The 20,970-nt window shown below is 48.6% G+C and overlaps 1 protein-coding gene across 1 annotated transcript in view; it reads left to right on the plus strand.

Moving 5' to 3' along the window:
- The window catches only part of SEC24A (SEC24 homolog A, COPII component), a 595,056-nt gene that overhangs the window by 418,900 nt on the left and 155,186 nt on the right, over positions 1-20,970 (plus strand). The window contains exon 16 of the mRNA XM_085617984.1: positions 8,202-8,375. Coding sequence (XP_085474110.1) covers positions 8,202-8,375 — 174 coding nt within the window. The remainder of the gene's footprint in view (positions 1-8,201; positions 8,376-20,970) is intronic.

Genomic DNA, 20,970 nt, shown 5'->3' on the forward strand with positions numbered 1-20,970 from the left:
CACGCGGTCCTCATACTCGGGGGTCCAACGGAGACCACGGATGGAAGGGTGCCACCGCAGCCACTCCGCCAGGGGTTCCAAGGCCAATGCAAACAGGAGCGGCGACAAGGGGCAATCCTGTCACGTGCCCCGTCCCAGCGCGAACGGGGCCGAGACTCGCCCATTCACTACCACCTGCACTAACGGGCCCGAGTACAACAATTTGACCCAGCTGATGAATCCCGGTCCAAATCCAAATTTCGCCAGCATCGCCCAAATGTATGGCCATTCGAGCGTGTCAAACGCCATGGTGGCGTCTAAGGACGCCAAGATGGCCGGCTCCCGCACAAACGAAACACGCGCGAGCACCCCGTGCAAGCGCCGCAGATTGAGGGCCGTGTTGCGATGGGGGATAAAGCCAGACTGGTCTTGGTGGACCAAATCGCCCACCACGCCGACCAGCCGGTTGGCAAGCACCTTGGCAAGGATTTTGGGCTCCGCATTCAAGAGCGAGATAGGCCGATAGGAGGTAACCCGGTCTCGGGGTTTCCCCTCCTTGTGGATCACCACGATTGTAGCCAGACGTTGGTCCGGCGGGAGGGAGCCCCGCGAGTGGGCCGCCAGGAACATCGCGCGGAGGTGGGGTGCCAGTACGTCCGGTCGCAGCTTATACAACTCGATAGGGATGCCGTTCGGGCCCATGGCCTTGCCAGATGCGACCGAGCGTATAGCGAGGGCAATTTCGTCCGAGGTAGGAGCAGCATCCAACGACTCCCTGTCCTCCACCGAAAGGGAGGGCAGCGCGATATCTCGAAGCAGGGCATGAGAATCCGCCTCCGAGCAGGGAGAGACCGGGGAATACACCTCGCGGAAATAATCCGCGAAGCAAGAGACAATGTCTTCTGGCTCGGTGACACGTACACCATCCATCCTCTCAATCAGCGGAACCACACGACTCGCTCTCTCCTTTTTATCCAACCACGCAATCAATTTACCAGCCTTATCACCCACATCATACAGTCGCCCCTGTTGCTCTCTACTGAGGCCCCTGGCTGCCTCCGTGACGAGGGCCCTATAGGCCGCTTGCTTAAGGTGTAGAACATGCAGTGCAGCATCCGTCACCCCACTCCCCAAATCACCCTCTAGTTCAGTAATTTCGGCCTCCACTCGGGTCACCTCCTCCTGCTCGCGCCTCCGGGCATGGGATATGAAGGAGAGGGCCTCCCCCCTAATAACTGTCTTGAAGGCCTCCCAAAGGGAGATAGCCGAAGGGACAGACCCCACATTCTCCTCGAAATACCGCTGCAAGGATTTAATCAGGTCAGCACGAATAGTGGGGTCGCGCAGGTACCAGGCATTGATTGGAGCTACCCTGCCCTCCCCCCTCGGGAGGACACCAAAGTGCAACAGGAGCGGGGAGTGATCTGAAATACCCCGCGCCAGATGGCGCACCTCTCCCACCCTCCCAGCATAGGCCGCAGGGACAAGGATATGATCAAGCCGCGAGAGGCTACCATGGGCACCCGAATGGAAGGTGTATTGCAGCTGCGTGGGATGTTTTAAGCGCCAGCAGTCCACCAATCCCAATGTATCTAAGAGGCCGGACAGCCACGCCTGCGCCCGGGGGAGGTCCCTAGGGGGGTGACGATCCATAGTCCCAGAAACCACCGCATTGAAATCCCCCCCAACCACCAGAAGCCCCCCCGGAAGGTCAAGGAGGAGGCGCCCCAGGTCCGCAAAAGTGGTAGACTGTAGCCCCGGTGGGACATACACTGAAACAAAGACAACCACTTTGCCCTCCATTCTCCCCACCAAGGCAGTGTAGCGTCCCCTCTCATCATGGCGCACCTCATCTATTTCCAGCGGGAGCGAGTTCTTAACCATGATGCCCACCCCCCGCGAGCCAGACGTGAAGCCCGAGTGGGCCACCAAACGATAGCCACGCCGATTCATGGCACAAAAGGAATTACCAATAAGGTGTGTCTCCTGCAGAAAGACCACATCTGGCGAAATTCGTTTCAGATACTGCAGGACCACACCTCGCTTAATCCTATCCCCCAGTCCATTAACGTTCCAAGACAACAAAGTCAAGTCCCTACCCCCCATCACATACAGAAGCCATCATTCGTCCCCCCGAGAGCACCTCAAAAACACCAATACAGTAAAGGGTTTGCCTTGCGGTAAAAACAAACAACACCCCACCCCAACCCACCCGTCCCAACAGAACTCCCCCCTCCCTGCACCCCTGCATGAGCCCAAACAGCCCCCCCAAAGTGCAGTGTGCCTGTCGCCCCATAGATGAAAACACTATCTAGTCCCCCAGAGGAGGAGGGAAAGCCCCCAAGAGACCCCGTACGACCTCCACGGGAGGGGAACTTACACAATCAGTCAATGATGACAATAATGTAGTCCAGAGCAAGGCCTACTATTAGTCCCTCAGTCCTGATCCGGCAAGCCCTCCCCACCAACCGCGCCCCCCCCCCACCCCGATCCCCGGGCAAAGTGTCCAACCAGTCCCCGGCCGCCTCGGGACGATCAAAAAAGTGCGTGCGGCCATCCACCTCTACCCTCAACTTCGCTGGAAAAAGCATTGCATACTTGAGGTTCAGGTCCCGTAGGCGACGTTTGACTCCGAGAAAACTCAGTCTCTGCTTCTGGACCGCCGGAGTAAAATCAGGATAGAAGTTTACGTCCATATTGTCGAGTCTGACCGGTCCTTGTTGCCTAGAAGTCTGCAGGATAGCGTCTCTGTCCCGAAAGTTGAAGATCCGGGCAATGAGAGGCCTCGGAGGGGCTCCGATCTTAGGTCTCCCTCCGGGGACCCTGTGGGCACGTTCCACTGCGAAGAGTTTACTCAGCCCCCGGGGCTGGAGACGGGTGAGGATCAGGTCCTCCACAAACAGATCCGCCGCCTCCTCCTCACGTCCCTCCGGCACCCCGACAATGCGAACATTGTTCCTCCGGGCCCGACCCTCGGAATCTTCCAGTCGACGATCCATCAGGGCGCTCGCCTGGCCCAGTCGGCGCACCTCCTTTTGGAGGGCCGCCACGTCCGTTGTGAGGCCCGAGGTGGTGTGGGCCAAAGAGTCGACCCGGTCATTCGTCTTGGACAGATCGGCCCTCACCAGGCCCACATCCACGAGGACCGAGTCAATCTTTTGCGCCAGAGTGTCAAAGCGCTGGTCCACTGAGGCCTTCATCTCGGCGATGGCGCCCATGACGTCCCGAAGGGTCAGATCCGCGGGCAGAGCAGGAGCATCAGTCGGGCCAACAGGGGACCTACGCGGCGCCTCTGGAGATCCCTTCTGGAGGGTGTAGCGGTCCATGCTGTTAGACTGAGGGGCTGCGCCACGGCGGGTCGATTTCACCTTTGCCCGGTCGCCATCTTGTTTCGTGGACATGGCTCCAGTCCCCAAATCGTGCCAATCTCCTTGAAAGGGGCTGACAGACCAGTTCACGGGCTCCGGGGGAGGGCGACCACAGCTCCGAAGGGCGGATCACAGCTGGTGGGCCGGCAGGGCACCCCGATGAAGCCACACCACTGCACGCCGCCTCGTGACCCTACCTCGCTTGGCAGCAAGGAGGGCGCGAAAGCGAAAGTGAAAGTGCGGGGTACGCGAATCGCCCAGCCTCGCCCGCCGCTGTTGTTCACTTTGTCTCCGGATCGCCCCACAACTCCAATCCGGGGGGCCGGCGTGGAGAAGGCCGCAAACCTCAATCGATGCTCCCGCCGGTGTCCGAGGTCCGATTTGGAAACGGAAAACGGGTGGCACCTCAGCTCGGTCTCACGAACACAGTCCCCTCGTCTAGGACAGGATATGGTCAGGATTTATGCAGGAGGTCGCAGAGGTCCTCGGGAGCCTCGCACCTACGCGGCCATCTTGGTTGTGCGCTAGGCTCCTCCCGCCCCTTGACAGTCCTGATGGGCTGGTGCAAATAACCCCTCTGTGGCTGTTCCATTTTCACCAGATCAGGTCCCACTTTTTTGGGCACCCCCTGCTCCTAAATATCCCCCTTTCTGTGACCATGCTTATATCCATATGTTTCACCCAGTCTCTAAGTAATTTGTACTCGCACCACGCACATTTACTAAACACTTGTGTGGATGTGTTAAGAGGTCAACAAGCCAGTGTGGGGCAAGCAGTGCTAAAGACACTTTTTCAAACGACTGCAACACCTACTGGTTAGCTACCGCTTTGGGAGAATACTACTATATAGTCAATGCAAAGCATGTGTATCTACAGCACACATGCCTCCAACGAACTGATTATGTTACTTACACTTTATGCATCTGTTCTTGGCATGTAGAGCTGTAGATTCACTTGCACCCTCCCACCTCCCGGGGCACCTGTAGTTGTTGCAGTTCTCATAATTTACATTACATACACATGAATATCGTTCTGTTATCTTATTCACTCCATTCTCACCCTCTTGCGGGAAAACAATCTAACAATGGAGTCGATGCCCATGGGCAATATCACCGAAAGAACGAGTCACCTTACCTCGTGCCTGGAAAATACTTTTTCATAGAAAAACAACTTGCAAACATCCGGACCCAACACTAGTTGGCAGGAGTATGCAAAGCATGTGAATCTACAGCTTTACATGCCAAGAACAGATACTTACAGTGTAAGTAACATAATCCTTCCTGTTTGTATTTTGTAACACTGAAAATTAGGAAATAACCAACATTGTTGGAAGTAACACGATTAAGGTGAAGTGTGGCAAATTTTAAGATTCGATTGCTTTAACTGTTACTGCAAGTAAAGTAAGTATCCCTAAACAGTCAATCTTATTTATTAATATTTTTAAGGAGGCTGTATCACAAACCACTAAGTATTAGCAAATGTAACTGAGAGGCAGGGCAGCTCTGAACTCTGCAGGTGATGTGTAAGGAAAGGGATGGCTTCTTGCACTTGGCGTGGCTGTGCCAGGTAGTACAGACCTACTATAAGGACGTATTTCATACACTGTCTTAGGTGATCTAGTTGGATCTTCCATTTACCTCTCTACTGGTCTATGTAGCTGAGACACCGGCACAGATGGTTGTAGATGGTACACCACAGTATATCCACTTGTGGAGAAACTCAGGGTGGATATCAATTGGTACAAAGGATCACCACCTCCAGTAAAAGAATTACTGAGAGACTTGGCACATTTCAATGATGTAGCAAATGCTTATGCTGAACTTAAGTACCCAGCACCAAAGCAAATTGTCATGTGGAACACTTTTGGTAACGCAAGCAGGTAACAGTGAATTTAAACAGGAAACAATTGGGATATGGTTACATGAGACAAAAACTGTGTACATAATAATGGCTTCTCAGTGGTGATGTTCTGAACCCAATTGCAAATTTTGATTGATAGAAAGTGGCATTAATATTTAGATATGGAACTCAACACCATGTTGCTATCTGACTGCACAGATTGATATTTTACAGCTTGAAAATATGAAGTGAATTGAATGTCTTACCAATAATCTGTATAAAAATGCAAAATTTATAAATATGAGACTGCCTGCTTGGCTATTGGTTTTCTTTTTCTTTTTTTATTCTAAAAAAGCAAAAAACTCTATCCTCCTCATTAGCACTGCATCTTGCCATACCACAAAAGAAAAAAATAATCTTCTAATGGATTCTTCAAACCGAAGATTTCTCACTTTGTGAATAATCCACAGACATCAGACTGTTTCTAGAAATATTCAGAGTAGTCCTCCTACATGCCTCTAGGTAACTTGCAGCTCTATGTTGATCCCCAAGTGATGAGAGGAGCAGTATCTAAGTGCCACCCCATTGTATTGACATGCTTTCTTTTGTTTGCACACCTTCAAACGTGGATCTGGAGGTTCTTCCTAGTCTTTTGCCCAAATATTCGTCAAAAAATATCCAAGGTGCAAGGGAAATATCACCCTCTAAAACTACAGAGTTTACGCTGTGCAGGGACTGTTGCAAACCAATGTCTGTGATGGACCTGCACAAAGATGTTACCGTTTCTTGCGTGGACCATGACTCCAAGGCCTGTGGTGACTGCACCCAGATAAACCTGAAAGCTGTATGGGAATGCAAAGCCATACTCTACATCAAGACAAGAAATCTCAACGATGTTGCGAGTCGAAGTCTAAAGGAAGAGGTCCCATTCTCGCTCCTGAAGTCATTCCTGGTGCAGGTCTTTGTCACGGTCGAAGTCTTTGTGTAATTCGAAGGAAGCACCTAAGTGGGAAAATGCCCCTTCCTTTATGCACTCACGCAGAGATAGTGCAAGGGCATCAATATGCCTCTCAGTCTCACTCCTATCACCATCAGAACAGATTCCATCTTTGGTCCTGACATATCCTGGTATTCCAGGTCCGTTGGTGACATCATAGCAAGTAGAAGCCTTCAGGGGAACTATGCTGTGGATCTTTGGTACTTTGTGCCCCTCTGGTATGCCTTCAGGTCTCAAAGAACAGCAGGGGCTCCAGTCTAACTTTGTTGCAAGGATCCTGCCCAGGTAGTCTGATGTTGGTGCTCACTTACACCATGCTCAACGCAGGTGCTACTCATCAATGCAGATGTAACGCCATTGATGGCGAGGAGAATGTACAGCCTATAGTGCTATCCAATTCCAAACAAGTTCCTACACAACCTTAACTGCATCCTCATGACAATCTCTCTGACTCTAATTTTTACTCTTACCACATAGTAGGGCCCAGACTCTACCATCAACAACTATAGTGGCCTGTACAATTATGTTCCCCACTGTGATGAATATAATTGATATATAGAGCATCATGATGCCTGTGGACTTGACTCCTCACTTGATACTGGCATTGTGTGTCCCCCGGGTCCTACAGAGTTAAAGCACCTTTTTCTCCGTCGCAATGGAAAGGGCAGCTGAAGCATTAGACCTCCAATTTCCAGCAGTGGAAGTAAAAATCAATGTTTTAACAGAAGTATTGCAACCTGGCCAGGCTCCCGCTGAGTCACTGTTACCATTCGACAAAGCACGTAAGATACCCTTTTGGACACCGGGGACAAGCCTTGTTAAGGGACACGCGTTAATAGACAGATTGCCCATCGCTCTGCGCCTGGTGACCCTATCTTTCTAACTCAACATCCCACTGCAAAGAGTCTGTCTGTTCAAGCATCCACCAGCAGGGTTCATCCGAATGCTACTCCTCCCAAGTCGAATCCAAACAAATAGTTTTGGCAAAATAATTCTCTCCTTCACAAGCCTTGCTCTGGCATTGTGAACAGCCGCTATCCCCTTGACTGTTATTCCCGTTCTTTAGGGATACGGTTGCTCAGATTTTACCAGTTTTTCCTTTTCATCGCTATGATAGAGGGTTCCCTGTCCTTCAATGCCAAACCAAACCAACACCACATCAGGAATTATTAGCCCCTTTGTGGCAGGGGCCATGACTTCCACGGACCACATGGCCAGCAGGGACAAAGTGCAGTTCATTCCCCACTCCAGCGACTGCTGCCGCAAAACCACTTTAGTTTGTCCTTGCCGACACTAGCCACCCTTTTGGAGGTAGGATCTGATATTTCCTCCAGGGATGGTAGGCCTTTACGACCGACAATTGGGTCCTTCAAATTGTTTGCTGGATCTATGCTGTTCCCTTCCTTTCTACCACTCTGCACCTTCCACTGCCTTCTGTCCGTCTTTTAGCAGGACGTGCAGGCCCTTTTGGCAAAAGGGGCCATAGAGAGGGTTCCAGCCTCAGAAGTAGGAGCTGAGTGTTACTCTTGCTACTTTATTGTGCCAAAGAAGTATGGAGGCCTTTGTCCTATTTTAGATCTTCACCTTCTCAATGCTTTCCTGCAGAATGACAAATTTAAAATGCTCTCTGTACTCCAACTCCTGGTTGCCCTTAACCTCTTAAACTAGATGGTAGCATTGGTCCTACAGAACTCTTTTTTTCACTTTCCTGTTCTGTAGGCCAAGTGCTTCCTGTTGTCCTGGTAGGCCAGTTCAGTTTGCAGTTTTCCACAATGGCCTCCCCAGTGTCCCTCCGGTTTTCACGAAAGTGGTGGCGCTGATTGCGGTCAAGGTCCTCTTTTACATTGATGACTGGGTGTTGAAGGTGGGCTTGCCACAGGCAGTCATTAACCAACTCCAGAATCCAGGAATTTGTTAAAGTGTATTACAGTTCTGTGACCTGCAAAAACCTTCTTAAACAGATATTTAGATCCTGGTAAATGTGTGTGTTCCATTGATATTTTTTTTTCCCCCTTTAGGTCTCTCCATACATACTTTCCATGGGAACTTCTTTGTGCGATCCACAGATTTGTTGTCTTTGCCCAATGTGAACCCAGATGCAGGGTATGCAGTGCAGATGTCAGTAGATGAGAATCTGACTGACATGCAAGTGGTTTCATTTCAGTCTGCACTCCTGTATACGTCCAGCAAAGGTAAGAACTAGTCTATTCTCCACAATCAGTGATTGTCTTAAATTAGTTTGTCCACATTTCAACTGGGTCAACTTCATTTTTTAATTTCAGTGAAAGATAAATATTATGCTACCTAAGCTGGCTTGCTCAGTCTGTCTCTCCAGGGGTTTACAAGTATGCCAAAACGTACCATCAAAGATTAACTTTTGAGGACAGACACTATCCTGTTTACCTTCCTTTCATCACAATGTACTCAAAAGACCTCAAAGTATGAAAATCAATTTCTCTCATTCCGCTCCTAAATGTTTATTTATGCTTAAATCTGGATCCTAGACAGACACGTACCTCAATCAGACCCATGTCGTACCTCAATACACCAGCAGCTAGCTCCTCCAGTAGTACACATTTATGGAAAATAATCAACTCCAGCTTCAATGTAGATTGCGTACCTCATAAATAGAAATGGCAGTCATTAAACATTTACTTAATAAACGCAAGATGGTTCCATCTAATCTTTTAATCTATTTACCTATTACACTACTCCCTGCTATGACAGAAAATGCGGAAAGATTTCGGAACACTATCACTTAAGTTTCGTTCAAGAGAAAAATCTTTTAGACTGATTTCCAGCAAGATTCAGGTCAGGAGAAGGAACCAAAATAGCTCTCACAGCTGTTAAGTACAAGTTAAGGTATTATGGCAGTTCTCCTATGAGATATTTCAGCTACATTCAACAAAGACTACCACAATATAATGGTTGGAAGTCTTATAGTTATAGGCCTGAAGGACGCGGCACTAACTAAAATGGGTCACATGATTCTTAATATTATGCACTCAGAGGGTGACATCCCCCCCTCCCTCATTCACAAAAGCCATCTGCTAGGACTCCTGTGGACCCCCCTAAGGATCTTTACTCTTAACTATATGTGGAGCCCCTTCAGTATGTGATCTGAATATTTAGCTTCTAGGCCATCTCATACATTGAGGGCACACTGCTGTTTATCAAGCTGGATCAGAATTCTGATATAATATTGGATTGCTGCAGGAGTGCTCGCTCAAACTGCGATTGAAGGAGTGAGTGTCATCTAACCGGGGTTATGATGGTCTGCCACATTTTCTTGGCATGGACCAAACAAAAGATGGCCTCCATCTTTGAGAACCAAGCTAACATCTGCTGTGAGGTGAAATATCTTGGAGTACTACTAGATAAGGATCTAGATCTACATAAAAGCGTAATCCTGTTACTGAGCTTACTTTAAAAACTCTCCCATCATCCCCCAAGAAATATATGCTACAGAGGTTGGGGCTTTTGTACATTCTCACCTTCACTACTGTAATTCACTGTGAGATTACTTTTGAAGTACTTCCGTAGGCTGCAAAGAATGTAAAACTTTGTGGCCTGAGTTATCAACGTGTTGCACATTAACGAACATGTTTCAGAAACTCTCCGTTCTCTCCACTTTCTCCGTGTGAAGTGTGCTTCTTGTGAACCATAAAGCAGAATATGGTTGTGATCTGAAATAAATGCACTGTTTTTCTTTACCCCTATACATAATCAACAACTTTGTAATCTGGTTTAGGTTATTTCTTGGTGATCCCACTATTCAGGAACACAATATATGGCCATCAATTATGTGAAGTGCTGGGCACTCAGGAATACAACATGAAAAGATTAGAATAGCACTGTGCTTTTTAGGGGAGCATTAAAACTCCTATATTTTGTTACGATCTGCTAGACCTATATGGAGTACTATGCTTATTGGCAGCTGAAGCTTCCCACACTAGAGCAGTTCATAAGTTTATTTTACTTTACTTTCACTTTCTTGTTTCTATGTAAGCCTTACAGAATACTATTAGATCATCACCAATGTAAATGTTACTAGATGGAGCTGTTATTTATTAAATTAAGTGTTTATCACCATAGAGCTAATAGTTTCAGAAACGCATTGACTATTGCAGGACTTATGTATTTCCGAAAGTGTAATGCCACCTGGAAGGATAGAGTTGTACTGTAGGAATGTAGAATAAAGGAGACAGGCTATTTTTGTAGCAAACGTTACTGCAAGTGTGTAAACCCTAAAGATTGCTAAAGCTGCTCACTTTCAAATTATTTTGTCAACCTGCAAGCAAATGGCATGGCACTTGTTCACCAGTGAGCGCTACTGTACTGTTGCTAAAAGAATATTTTGATGTTGGAGGCTCGCACATCTTGGATTCCTGGCTCAATCGACTACTTTCTAATAATTCATTATTCCTATTCTATGCTAGTAAATTCACCAGGATGCAAACTAGAGTTGAAATCCTGAAACTTTGGGGATGGTGACCAAAGAAGTAATAATCTGTGAAGCTCATTTCAGGGCGGCCGCTCAACCTGGTTCCTCTTAATGGGGTCAGATTTCCTCCAAACAACATAAATATCAAGTGCAAAAATCATTATCACAGGTAGAGGTACTAGGAGAAAAGAAGAAATGGAACCGCAATGTCATCTGCCTCTGGAAACATTTAAGCAGTAACTTGCGATCATCTTCTTCCCTCACTTTCAAGCACCGAGGATAAGTGGGCTGCAACCACCTTGTAGAGTGGCATGAAATTACGCAAGCCAGTTTGCTGCTTACTGCTTTAGAAATCAGTGTGTTCGAGGCATATGAGCTGCAGATTACACACTGTGCATAGATCGCCATCTGGTGTTGGGCCCGGATGTTTGCAGTTGTTTTTCCTCTTGGAAAGTCTTTGGAAGTCACGAGGTATGTGACTCCTCCTTTGTATCGTATTGCGCATGGGCTTCGGCTCCATCCTCAGATTGTTTTTTTCCGCCATCGGGCTCGGATTTGTTCTTCGCACTCCGGTTCCAAACCGTTTTCAGTTCTTCTGATCGGCGCGCAATCCTTCCCTTTCCGCTGTATTGTTTCGATCGCGATCTCCACACTCGACGCGACTCATCATTCGAAGTCTTCGATTCCGGTCGTCGACGAAGGCCTTCGGGCCTACCTGGGCTCCGGTCCTGGCTGATGGAAAGGACTCCATTTAAGAAGTGTCCTCGATGTGGGTTGAAGTTTCCCCACACCGATCTCCTTGAGGTGTGCAACCTCTGCCTCTCCCCAGAACATGAGGCAAGAGACTGTCCGGCTTGCAAATCCTTCCATTCGAAGAAAACTATTCGGGACCAACGGGCGAGGAGAACAATGGCACACTCATCAGCTGCGATCCCTGACGACCTCTTCAGGGAAGGTGTCGACGTTTCGGAAGAGCAGCACACTGAAGAGGGCCTCGCCAGCACCTCCGAAGCTGACGACTCAGATGTCGAGGACATCACTCCGGCACAGAGGGGCGTGAGTACTACCATCGACCCCCACCCTCCACGACATCGAAAAAGGCTTTGGTCACGCCTTCGCCCTCGGGCCTAGGCACGACCAAAGACACTGCTTCCCATACCTCACTTTCGGGCCCGGTTAAGATGCCCATCAAGCCTTCCAGCGGCCTGCCCTCGGTGCCGAGAAACACTCCTCGGCACCAGCACCGAAAAAGATGGCCGCCTCCTCCTCCGCGCCGAGCTCCACACCGAAGCACTCGGCGCCGAAGACTGGTACTAGCTCCTCGGTACCGACACCATCCCCGGAGCCAAGCAAAAAACCAAAGGCCCTCGACACCCACACCTCGAAGCCGAAAGTCATCTCGGAACCGAGGAAACAACCAGACATTTCTAAGCCACACGGTTCAAAACAGCGAACCGATGCCGACTCGAAGCTTAAAAAACCTACGGCTCCGACAACTTCGGCACCGAAGGATCGGCCCCCCACAGATGAACTATTTCGGCCCGATCCACTACAAAAAACACTTGTCAAACAAAGAGCCTAAAACTGGACATTTGATGCTCAGCATCAAAAAGAGACTGCTGGACAAGCCTGCCCCAGCTCCACCTCCAAAGAGAAGAGACTTTTCTACCTCCCCTTTCAGACTGCCTCCACCCCCTCCTCCACCTCCTCCTTCTTCTCCTCCACCTCATCATTCTCCCACACCCTCCCCTGATGAGGATGATGACTACCTCGACGACGACACAGGGGACAGGCCCCATGACCAGCCCACAGGGGACCCTACTCCTACAGGCTCCCCAGACCCATGGGACGACTACAAAATCCCAGACGTCCCTAACGTCCCGCAGGACGACCTTTACCCTTCAAGACCGTTCCCCCCCTGAAGACACAATGGGGTTTAACCAGCTGCTCCATAGGGCTGCACACTACCACGGAGTTTATCTCCATACAGACCCCGTGGAGGAGGACTTCCTCCTAGATACTTTTGACACTACACAAAGGGCCACTTCCATTCTGCCCATGCTTAAAGGGGTTATCAAGCATGCGCCGGAGGTCTTTAAAGACCCGGTTAGGGCCAGGGTCATCAACCCTCGCATCGAGAAAGTATAAGGCCGCCCCTACAGCCCCCACCTACATCAGAGGCCCCGTCCCACTAGACTCCTTAGTAGTCTCAAATGCGAGGAAGCGTGCAAACTCCCAGGCAACAGGTGAGGCCCCACCACCCAATAAGGAGTCCAAACTCCTGGACGCCTCTGGAAAGCGAACTGCATCCCAGGCTGCCAACATCTAGCGCATTGCAAACACCCAAGCGCTCTTAGCAAGATATGACAGGGCACATTATGATGAACTGGAAGCCATAAAGCAACGCCTCCCTGACAAATACAAGAATAGAGCCAACAAGATAATCCAGGAGGGTAAAATAATCGCCAATACTTCCATTCGTTGCGCCCTCGATGTAGCTGACACCGCCTCTAGGGCAATTAACACCAGCGTCGGCATGCCTGGCTACGAATTTCAGGGTTCAAACCAGAGGTGCAGCATTCCATCCTCAACCACCCCTTTGACGAGCAACATCTGTTTGGCCACAACGTCGACGCTGCCCTTGAAAAAATGAAAAAGGACACCGACACGGCAAAATCTATGGGAGCCTTGCAGTCGCAACCTCCCAGGCGCTCCTTTCGGTGCTCTTCCTTTAGAAGCAACTCCAGAGGCTACTCCTCCGACAGCGCCGCCACTTCCTATAAGGCCCCTACCCAATCCTCCTTCACTAGGGGTTACCAGAGAGGCGGCTACAGGGGTAACCACAATAAAGGCAGAGGCAAAACTAACACCTCCCGCTCTGCCTCCACCCCTGCCCAATGACTTCCCTCCACTGCCCCCAGACCATCCCACTCCGCTCGGGGGCAGACTCCACAATTTCCTTCCTGTCTGGACTACCATCACCTCAGACAGATGGGTAACACAAATAATTGTGTTAATACACTCCGACCATTTCCACATGGTCACACTACAGCAGGTACTTCCCCTACGCTCCCAGAACGACTTCCTTGCCACCCTAGACCTCAAGGACGCCTATTTCCACTTTCCCGTTCACAAAGCTCACAGAAAGTTTCTCAGATTTGTAGTGGACGGTCAACACTATCAATTCAAAGTGCTCCCATTCGGAGTCACCACAGCACCATGGGTGTTTACCAAGTGCCTAGCAGTAGTGGCAGCACACCTGCGAAGACAACACATCCACGTCTTCCCATACCTAGACGACTGGCTCATAAAAGCCAACTCATACAACCAGTGTGTACAACACACTCACGCCAATATCCAACTACTTCACAAACTGGGCTTCACAGTAAACCACACGAAGTCCCATCTGCAACCGTCCCACGTAAAACAATACCTCGGTGCCACCATAGACACCTCAAAAGCGCTAGCCTATCCAAGTTCTGCCAGGAGAGCAAGCATTCAGGCTCTAAGTGCAAAATTTCAACCGGAACACACTCTTCCAGCTCGAGTGTTCATGCAACTTATAGGAATGATGGCCTCTTGCATATTCATAGTACCTCACGCAAGACTCCAGATGCGTCCTCAAAGAGTGCTTAGCGCACCAATGGAACCAGGCCCAGGGTCAATTGACAGATCTGGTGTTGATAGACGGTCATGCCCATCGCTCTCTGCAGTGGTGGACCACCAAAAACCTTTCCAAAGGGCGACCGTTCCTGGAACCGGTTCCTCAGATACTACTGACAGTGGACGCATCGCTCTCCGGCTGGGGACCTCACCTACTACATCACACCAGCAGGTGGACGCCTCAACAAAAGTTACTCCACAGCAACCATCTGGAGTTACTAGCCATATTCTTAGCCCTAAAGGCCTTTCAAACACATGTCTCAGGCAAGGCCGTCTTAGTCCGCACGGACAACATGACAGCCATGTACTATATACAAAAACAAGGTGGCACACGCTCTCTCCGCAGCTCTCTCAGCTAGCACAGAGCATATGGAGATGGGCCATACCCCAAAACATCTTTCTCCTAGCATAACATGTCCCAGGAGTCCAAAACACTATGGCCGATCTGCTGAGCAGACAAACACAACAGATCCACGAGTGGGAACTCCATCCACAAGTTCTTCACCCGTACTTTCAAATGTGGGGGCATCCACAGATAGACCTCTTCGCCACCCACAAAAACGCCAAATGCCCAAGCTTCGCCGCCGGGTATCCACACCCATCGTCCAAAGGCAAAGCGATATGGATGAACTGGTCAGGCAGATTTGCGTACGCCTTTCCGCCTCTCCCACTCTTTCCATTAGTGGTTCGCAAACTACAACACTCCCTCACTCTCATACTAGTAGCTCCAACTTGGGCCAGACAACCGTGGTACACCACACTGCTGGAACTATCTGTAGTACAGCACCAAAAGTTACACCTCTCTCCACGCCTCTTAACCCAGAACCATGGAGAGATCAGGCACCCGGACCCAGCTCATCTCAACCTTGCGATCTGGCTCCTGAAATCCTATAATTCGGTTATCTAAATCTTCCCCCTGTCTGTATGAACATCATTAGAGAAGCTAGACGACCTACCACTAGAGCTTGCTACGCAGCCAAGTGAAACGTTTTGTGGTCTGTTGTCATAACAATAACTTCAATCCCCTAGATGTGTCCATTCAACACATCATAGGCTATTTACTACACCTACAAAGATGCTACCTAGCCTACACGTCTATTAGACTGCACCTTGCGGCCATAGCAGCCTATCTACAAAACAGACAACATCTATCACTCTTTAGAGTACCTACCATAAAAGCCTTCATGGAAGGCCTCAAAAGAATAATTTCCCCCCAGAGTGCCACCCTCACCTGTGTGGAGCCTAAACATCGTCCTCACCAGACTAATGGGGCCTCCCTTTGAACCTCTACACAAATGTGAACTTCAATTCCTAACATGGAAAACTGCTTTTCTGGTAGCCATTACTTCCCTCAGAAGGGTCAGTGAGATACAAGCACTCACAATTCAAGAACCTTTCCTGCAAATGCATCATAACGAAGTTGTTCTCCGCACTAATCCAAAATTCCTCTCTAAAGTCATTTCTCCCTTTCATCTAAACCAATCTGTGGAACTGCCCGTATTCTTCTCACAGCCACAGACCATTGCAGAAAGAGCTCTCCACACACTAGATGTCAAACAAGCCTTACTCTACTACATCGAGAGAACACAACCCTTTCGTAAGACAAAACAACTGTTCGTATCTTTCTCCCTACCACACAAAGGCAACCCCATCTCCAAATCTGGGATAGCTAGGTGGATTGTCAAATGCATACAAATTTGCTACCACAAAGCCAAACGTATGCTCACTGTTCCCCCTAAAGCCCACTCTACACGTAAGATAGGGGCTTCCATGGCATTTTTAGGAAACATTCCCTTAGATGATATCTGCAGAGCAGCTACATGGTCTACACCGCACACTTTCACTAAACACTATTGTGTAGATGTGCAAACTAATCAACAAGCTAGTGTGGGCCAGGCTGTGCTCAAAACATTGTTTCAAACCACTGCAACAGATACTGGTGGTCGCCGCTAGGAGTGAGTACTGCTATATAATCTATGCACAGTGTGTAATCGGCAGCTCATATGCCTCGAACGGCAAATGCTACTTACCAGTGTGCATGTGTTATTGGCATGTAGAGCTGTAGATCTACACCCGCCCACCCGCCTCCCTTTATCTGTTCCAGTTTATCTTATTTAGATACAGCACACATGGGCATCTTCACTGCTTATTACCACGCTCCATCATTTCCCTGCTGGCGAAAAACAATCTGAGGATGGAGCCGAAGCCCATGCGCAATACGATCCAAAGGAGGTGTCACATACCTCGTGACTTCCAAAGACTTTCCAAGAGGAAAAACAACTGCAAACATCCGGGCCCAACACCAGATGGCGATCTGCAGCTCTACATGCCAAGAACAGATGCATACTGGTAAATAGCATTTGCCTTAGGGTCAGAGGCACACCATCAAACATCCCACTGCAAAAATAATTCCGTTTTTTCCCCTCAATCAGATAGTTGGAGATGCACATGTCAATTCCTATGCACACGCATTTAAGTAATGCGAAAGTTCGCCCGACATAGTGGTATAGATGGAGGCAATGTCTCTTGATGAATTTCCTTTGTCTTTTATTCAAAACAATAACACAAGGTCCAGCCACCATATGTTTCGTCGTTGGGGTGAAAACTCTCGACTTCTTCAGGGCTGTCACATGAGAATTAGGGGTGGGCGGAATTTGCGAAATCCACTTTAAAAAATTATCGCAAACACGCGGAAATATCGCGAAGATGCGGAAGTTTTTTTCCCGCATGTTCGCGAGATTTTCTGCATGGTTGCGGCTCGCCAACTTACCCATGTGGTTGCTCGCGGGCGCGGCCATCTTGTTTTCAGTTCTCGCGGTGCATGATTGCGAGAAGAAAGACGTGATCGCGCGACGTCACTGCGGGCGCGAACTGTCGTGAGACAGCGCAAATGGCTAAATACAATACAACATCTCATGGAGAACGCGACCGGATCAAGAAAACTTGTCGGCGAACGCAGGGATTCAGATAAGGCGATCGCGAGAATGTATTATTTTACAGCGCGAGCAAGAAACAAATTATCTCCGAGCTGCGGAATGCAGAAACTTTGACATTTTCGCACTTTTCGCGGAACGCGAAAATGTCAAATTATCGCAATTTCCGGGAACGGAACAACATTTTTGCCCAGGCCTAATGAGAATAAAGGTGTTCTTGACCTAAAAAACGGTTATAATTCCGACCCAGAAGGTCAATATTTATCCAAAGTATTCGTTCTAATTGTAAGTTAGTTATGCCATGAGTCTAAAAACCGGTTATAATTCCGGTAGGTCAAGAATTGTCAAAGTATTTGATCCAATTAAAAGTGAGGCACGAGTCTTTCGGTATGATGCCAAAATAGAGACCGGTTTAGAACATGATCCCGGCAGTGACCGAATCTTCGCAGCATCCTCGCATAAGACGGCTTGTGGCTCACTTCGACCTGTTCTATCTAAACATTGTCTCTATTTTGGCATCATACTGAAATTGGAACAAATACTTTGGATAAATATTGACCTTCCGGGTTGAAATTCCGTTGCCAACAGAAATAGACTGTTTACTTCTGAAATTGCGATTTGTTAACTCTTATGGATTGTGTACACCTGCAACCGAATTCCTTAGATACACAATCATAACCTTCCCGAAGACCTCATATGTATACCTACATTCCTATCTTCTTAGAACGCTGTTGTGATATTAGTCCTATATCCAACAACGGGTAGCCAGGCGCTCTATAAATCCCCTCAATCAATCACTCCTCACTTGCAATACTAAAATGCAGTTACTGTTAATGTAATATTGTAATTCATTGTTGCTTGTGCAAGTGGATATGAAAATTCAGTAGATTTAAACAAAAAAATAAATGTCATTTCAGATGTGTAAAAAAATAAATAAATAAAACTTCAGCAAACCAAGAGCTTCTAATTTAGTAGGCTGGACTGCACACAAAATAGTTACTTTCACGTAGTTGGAGAGCTACCAGTAGTTCAGAAGCTACTTGTTAGAGAAGGCCTCTGTGGGGTTTTTGATGTTGATCCAGAACAGGTCATTGTGTTCGCACAGACCACATTGATACTGTCTCCACTGCTTCCTATCAGTTGAAGACCATCTTCTCAGGGTCTCACACTCACCCCAGTCCGCACTGCATTTGTCCCAAGTTCTTCCAGTAGCTCCTCCACCGGCACCAGCTTGGGAGCCTATCTCACAAACAAAACCCATCCACATGCACTCAGAGTCCTGTGCAAAGATTAGTGGAGGAGGCCCAGTACAGTGAAAAGTTTGAGCCCAGGACTTTTCCTAGGGCTGAATATTTGCAAAGCATGAATGTCAACTGTGACAGAGACTGACTACATCAGAAAAGACACATCATTGACCATAATGATGAAAACACTAGTGAGATGGCCCACTATCTACCTCCTGGTATGACAGATGCTGTGGCCAACTCGGGCATCCAAAATGCAAGCAGCCTGGATGCCTCCCAGGAGGCGGAATTTGAGTGCTGTTCAGGCCCTTTAACTGCTGTCTTTCACAGCAGTATTTGAAAAAGCCTCAATGTTCCTGGAACTACCTCTCCCTAAAAAGAAAAATATGTCCTACCTCATAGAGATTCTTCAGCTGGCTTTTTCATCGTCTGATTCATTGCTTCTGTCTAATGAGGCTATTGTTAAAAGGTAGCGGCAGTCGTAGTTGGTAACCTTTCAAGTATTGCCCGGCGGTAATCGCCTCTTATACCATTCGATGATAAATCAACAGAGAGGCAGGCGCCGGAGACTGGAAGGCAGGAAACAAAGTTTTATTCTCTCCGGAGGCGAACACATCAGGTCAGACAGCAAGGTATCGTCACGAGGTGTTCTAACTGCATCTCTGAGGCCTGGCCTCTTATACACAGGTTTATGACTTTATTGCAGGTTTATCACACATGGCACATTCTTGAGATCGCTTTGATACATGAAAGAACATCCTCAGAATCCCCACTTCAAGCTCGTTCCCACACATCTACAGTGGAAGTCCCCACCCCTCACACAGTAGGAGATGGCTATCACACAGCTGGACATTCCGCCAATTCCCGGGGGTGTGTGCGACTGGTCGGGTCTCAGGGGGTGGGGGCCTTGATCTGCTGTAATCCCTTTGATGTGGGGTGTTTGCCTTACAGTAGGGGCAATAAACTGCATCCGCAGGGCTAGGTAATGGCCTGGGATCGGTTCGGACAATTGGGCGCAGAGGAAGGGGGTTATCAAAGAGATGTATGACCATGTATGGGATGTCGGTCAGGCGTCGGATGTGGTTTCATGGCAGAGTCGCGCAGAAGGAGAGGGTTCATGGCCTATGTATGAGAGAGCGGGGGTGGTTAGGCGCGCGGGGGATGTTCGCAGCGCCAGAGGGACGCGCTGGCGATCGGCAATGAGCAGGGAGAGAGACCAGGGTGCCTAAAATGGCGGCCGTGCGTTCGCTGCGCGTGGCGCTGGGGAGAGGCAAGATGGCGCAGATAATGTTCAGTTACGAACTAATTTTCCACAGTCCTCCCTTTTAACATATCTCGCCAGCTTGTATAGTTCGGATCTATCCCCATAATGCCACGAGCGTCTACCTTGTATAAAGCTTTCATATGTTCTGCTTCAAAGTTCCGAGTTTTAGGGCGGACAGGAATAACCTGACACATTTGTACATAATTACATGTAGTTGATGGGATAGGCGAGGAGGCAGTGCATACAAAATTACATCAGCTGCGTCACATGTCAGACCCGGAGATAGGAGGAGGGAAGCTTGCTTGGGCACATACATGATACCATAAAGAAAAATGTTTCTGGCAAAACAAGGAATATTTCGTACATTACTTAAGGCCTAGACTTCGTGTGGATCAAAAATAGTCAGCATAGTCATGTGCACGGCTGGTGTTAGACAAGTGTCATTATACAAAGTTAGAGTTTCTTAACTAGCAGTGTACAGTTGGAAGTGACTGATGCAATATCATAAAAACTCGATTGGAAGATAGTCAATACGAAAGCGGTTGGGAGAGGAATTCAATTTAAGAAGGGTTACAGTCAGGGGAGGGAGTTCTTCTTTCCAGTGTCCTATTATAACGAGCCATCACTGGTAAGCTCTCTCTTCTTCTTTTGTTGGCACTGTTGAGCACCGGCGGTGGAGCTAAGGTCCAGCTCAAATCCAGATTTTTTTTCGCGTTGCAGGGTGTGATCATCCTTTGCTCTTGGATCACAGTCCTGTTCTGTCCTGTCCCTTGACTGGTCTTATCGTAGGTACCTTGAGACGGGGTACCCACTTATTTTTCTTTTGTAAGGTCAATGTCAAACAAATAGGGGTGCTTTTGGGAGGCCGAGGGAAGAGGGGGTGGAGTGGGATCGGATCAAAGGCGGACCAAGGAGAGCAGAATCTTTCAGCATTGGGCCCATTCAATCGGGCCCGACGGGTTGGGACTTCAGGCACGAGCTGATCAGCGAGCAGGGGGCTTCGGGATAGCCTTTCGTTCTATTGCTTTCCATGCTGTGAATGGTGCCTCGTCCCGCATCCCTTTGCTTCGTGGCTCCCCCTTGGTCGATGCCATAGATGTTCCATGATGGTCCGTAGCCAGGCTTTGCGTCACGTCCGACCCCTCTCTTCCGATGGCCGCAGGTTATCTTTGAATGAGTACAAGAAACAAAATCTTAGAGAGCTGGCAGGGAAGACATTTACGCACTTCATTCTCTCTC

This window comes from Triturus cristatus, chromosome 7 (assembly GCF_964204655.1).
Source record: "Triturus cristatus chromosome 7, aTriCri1.1, whole genome shotgun sequence".
NCBI lineage: Eukaryota > Metazoa > Chordata > Amphibia > Caudata > Salamandridae > Triturus > Triturus cristatus.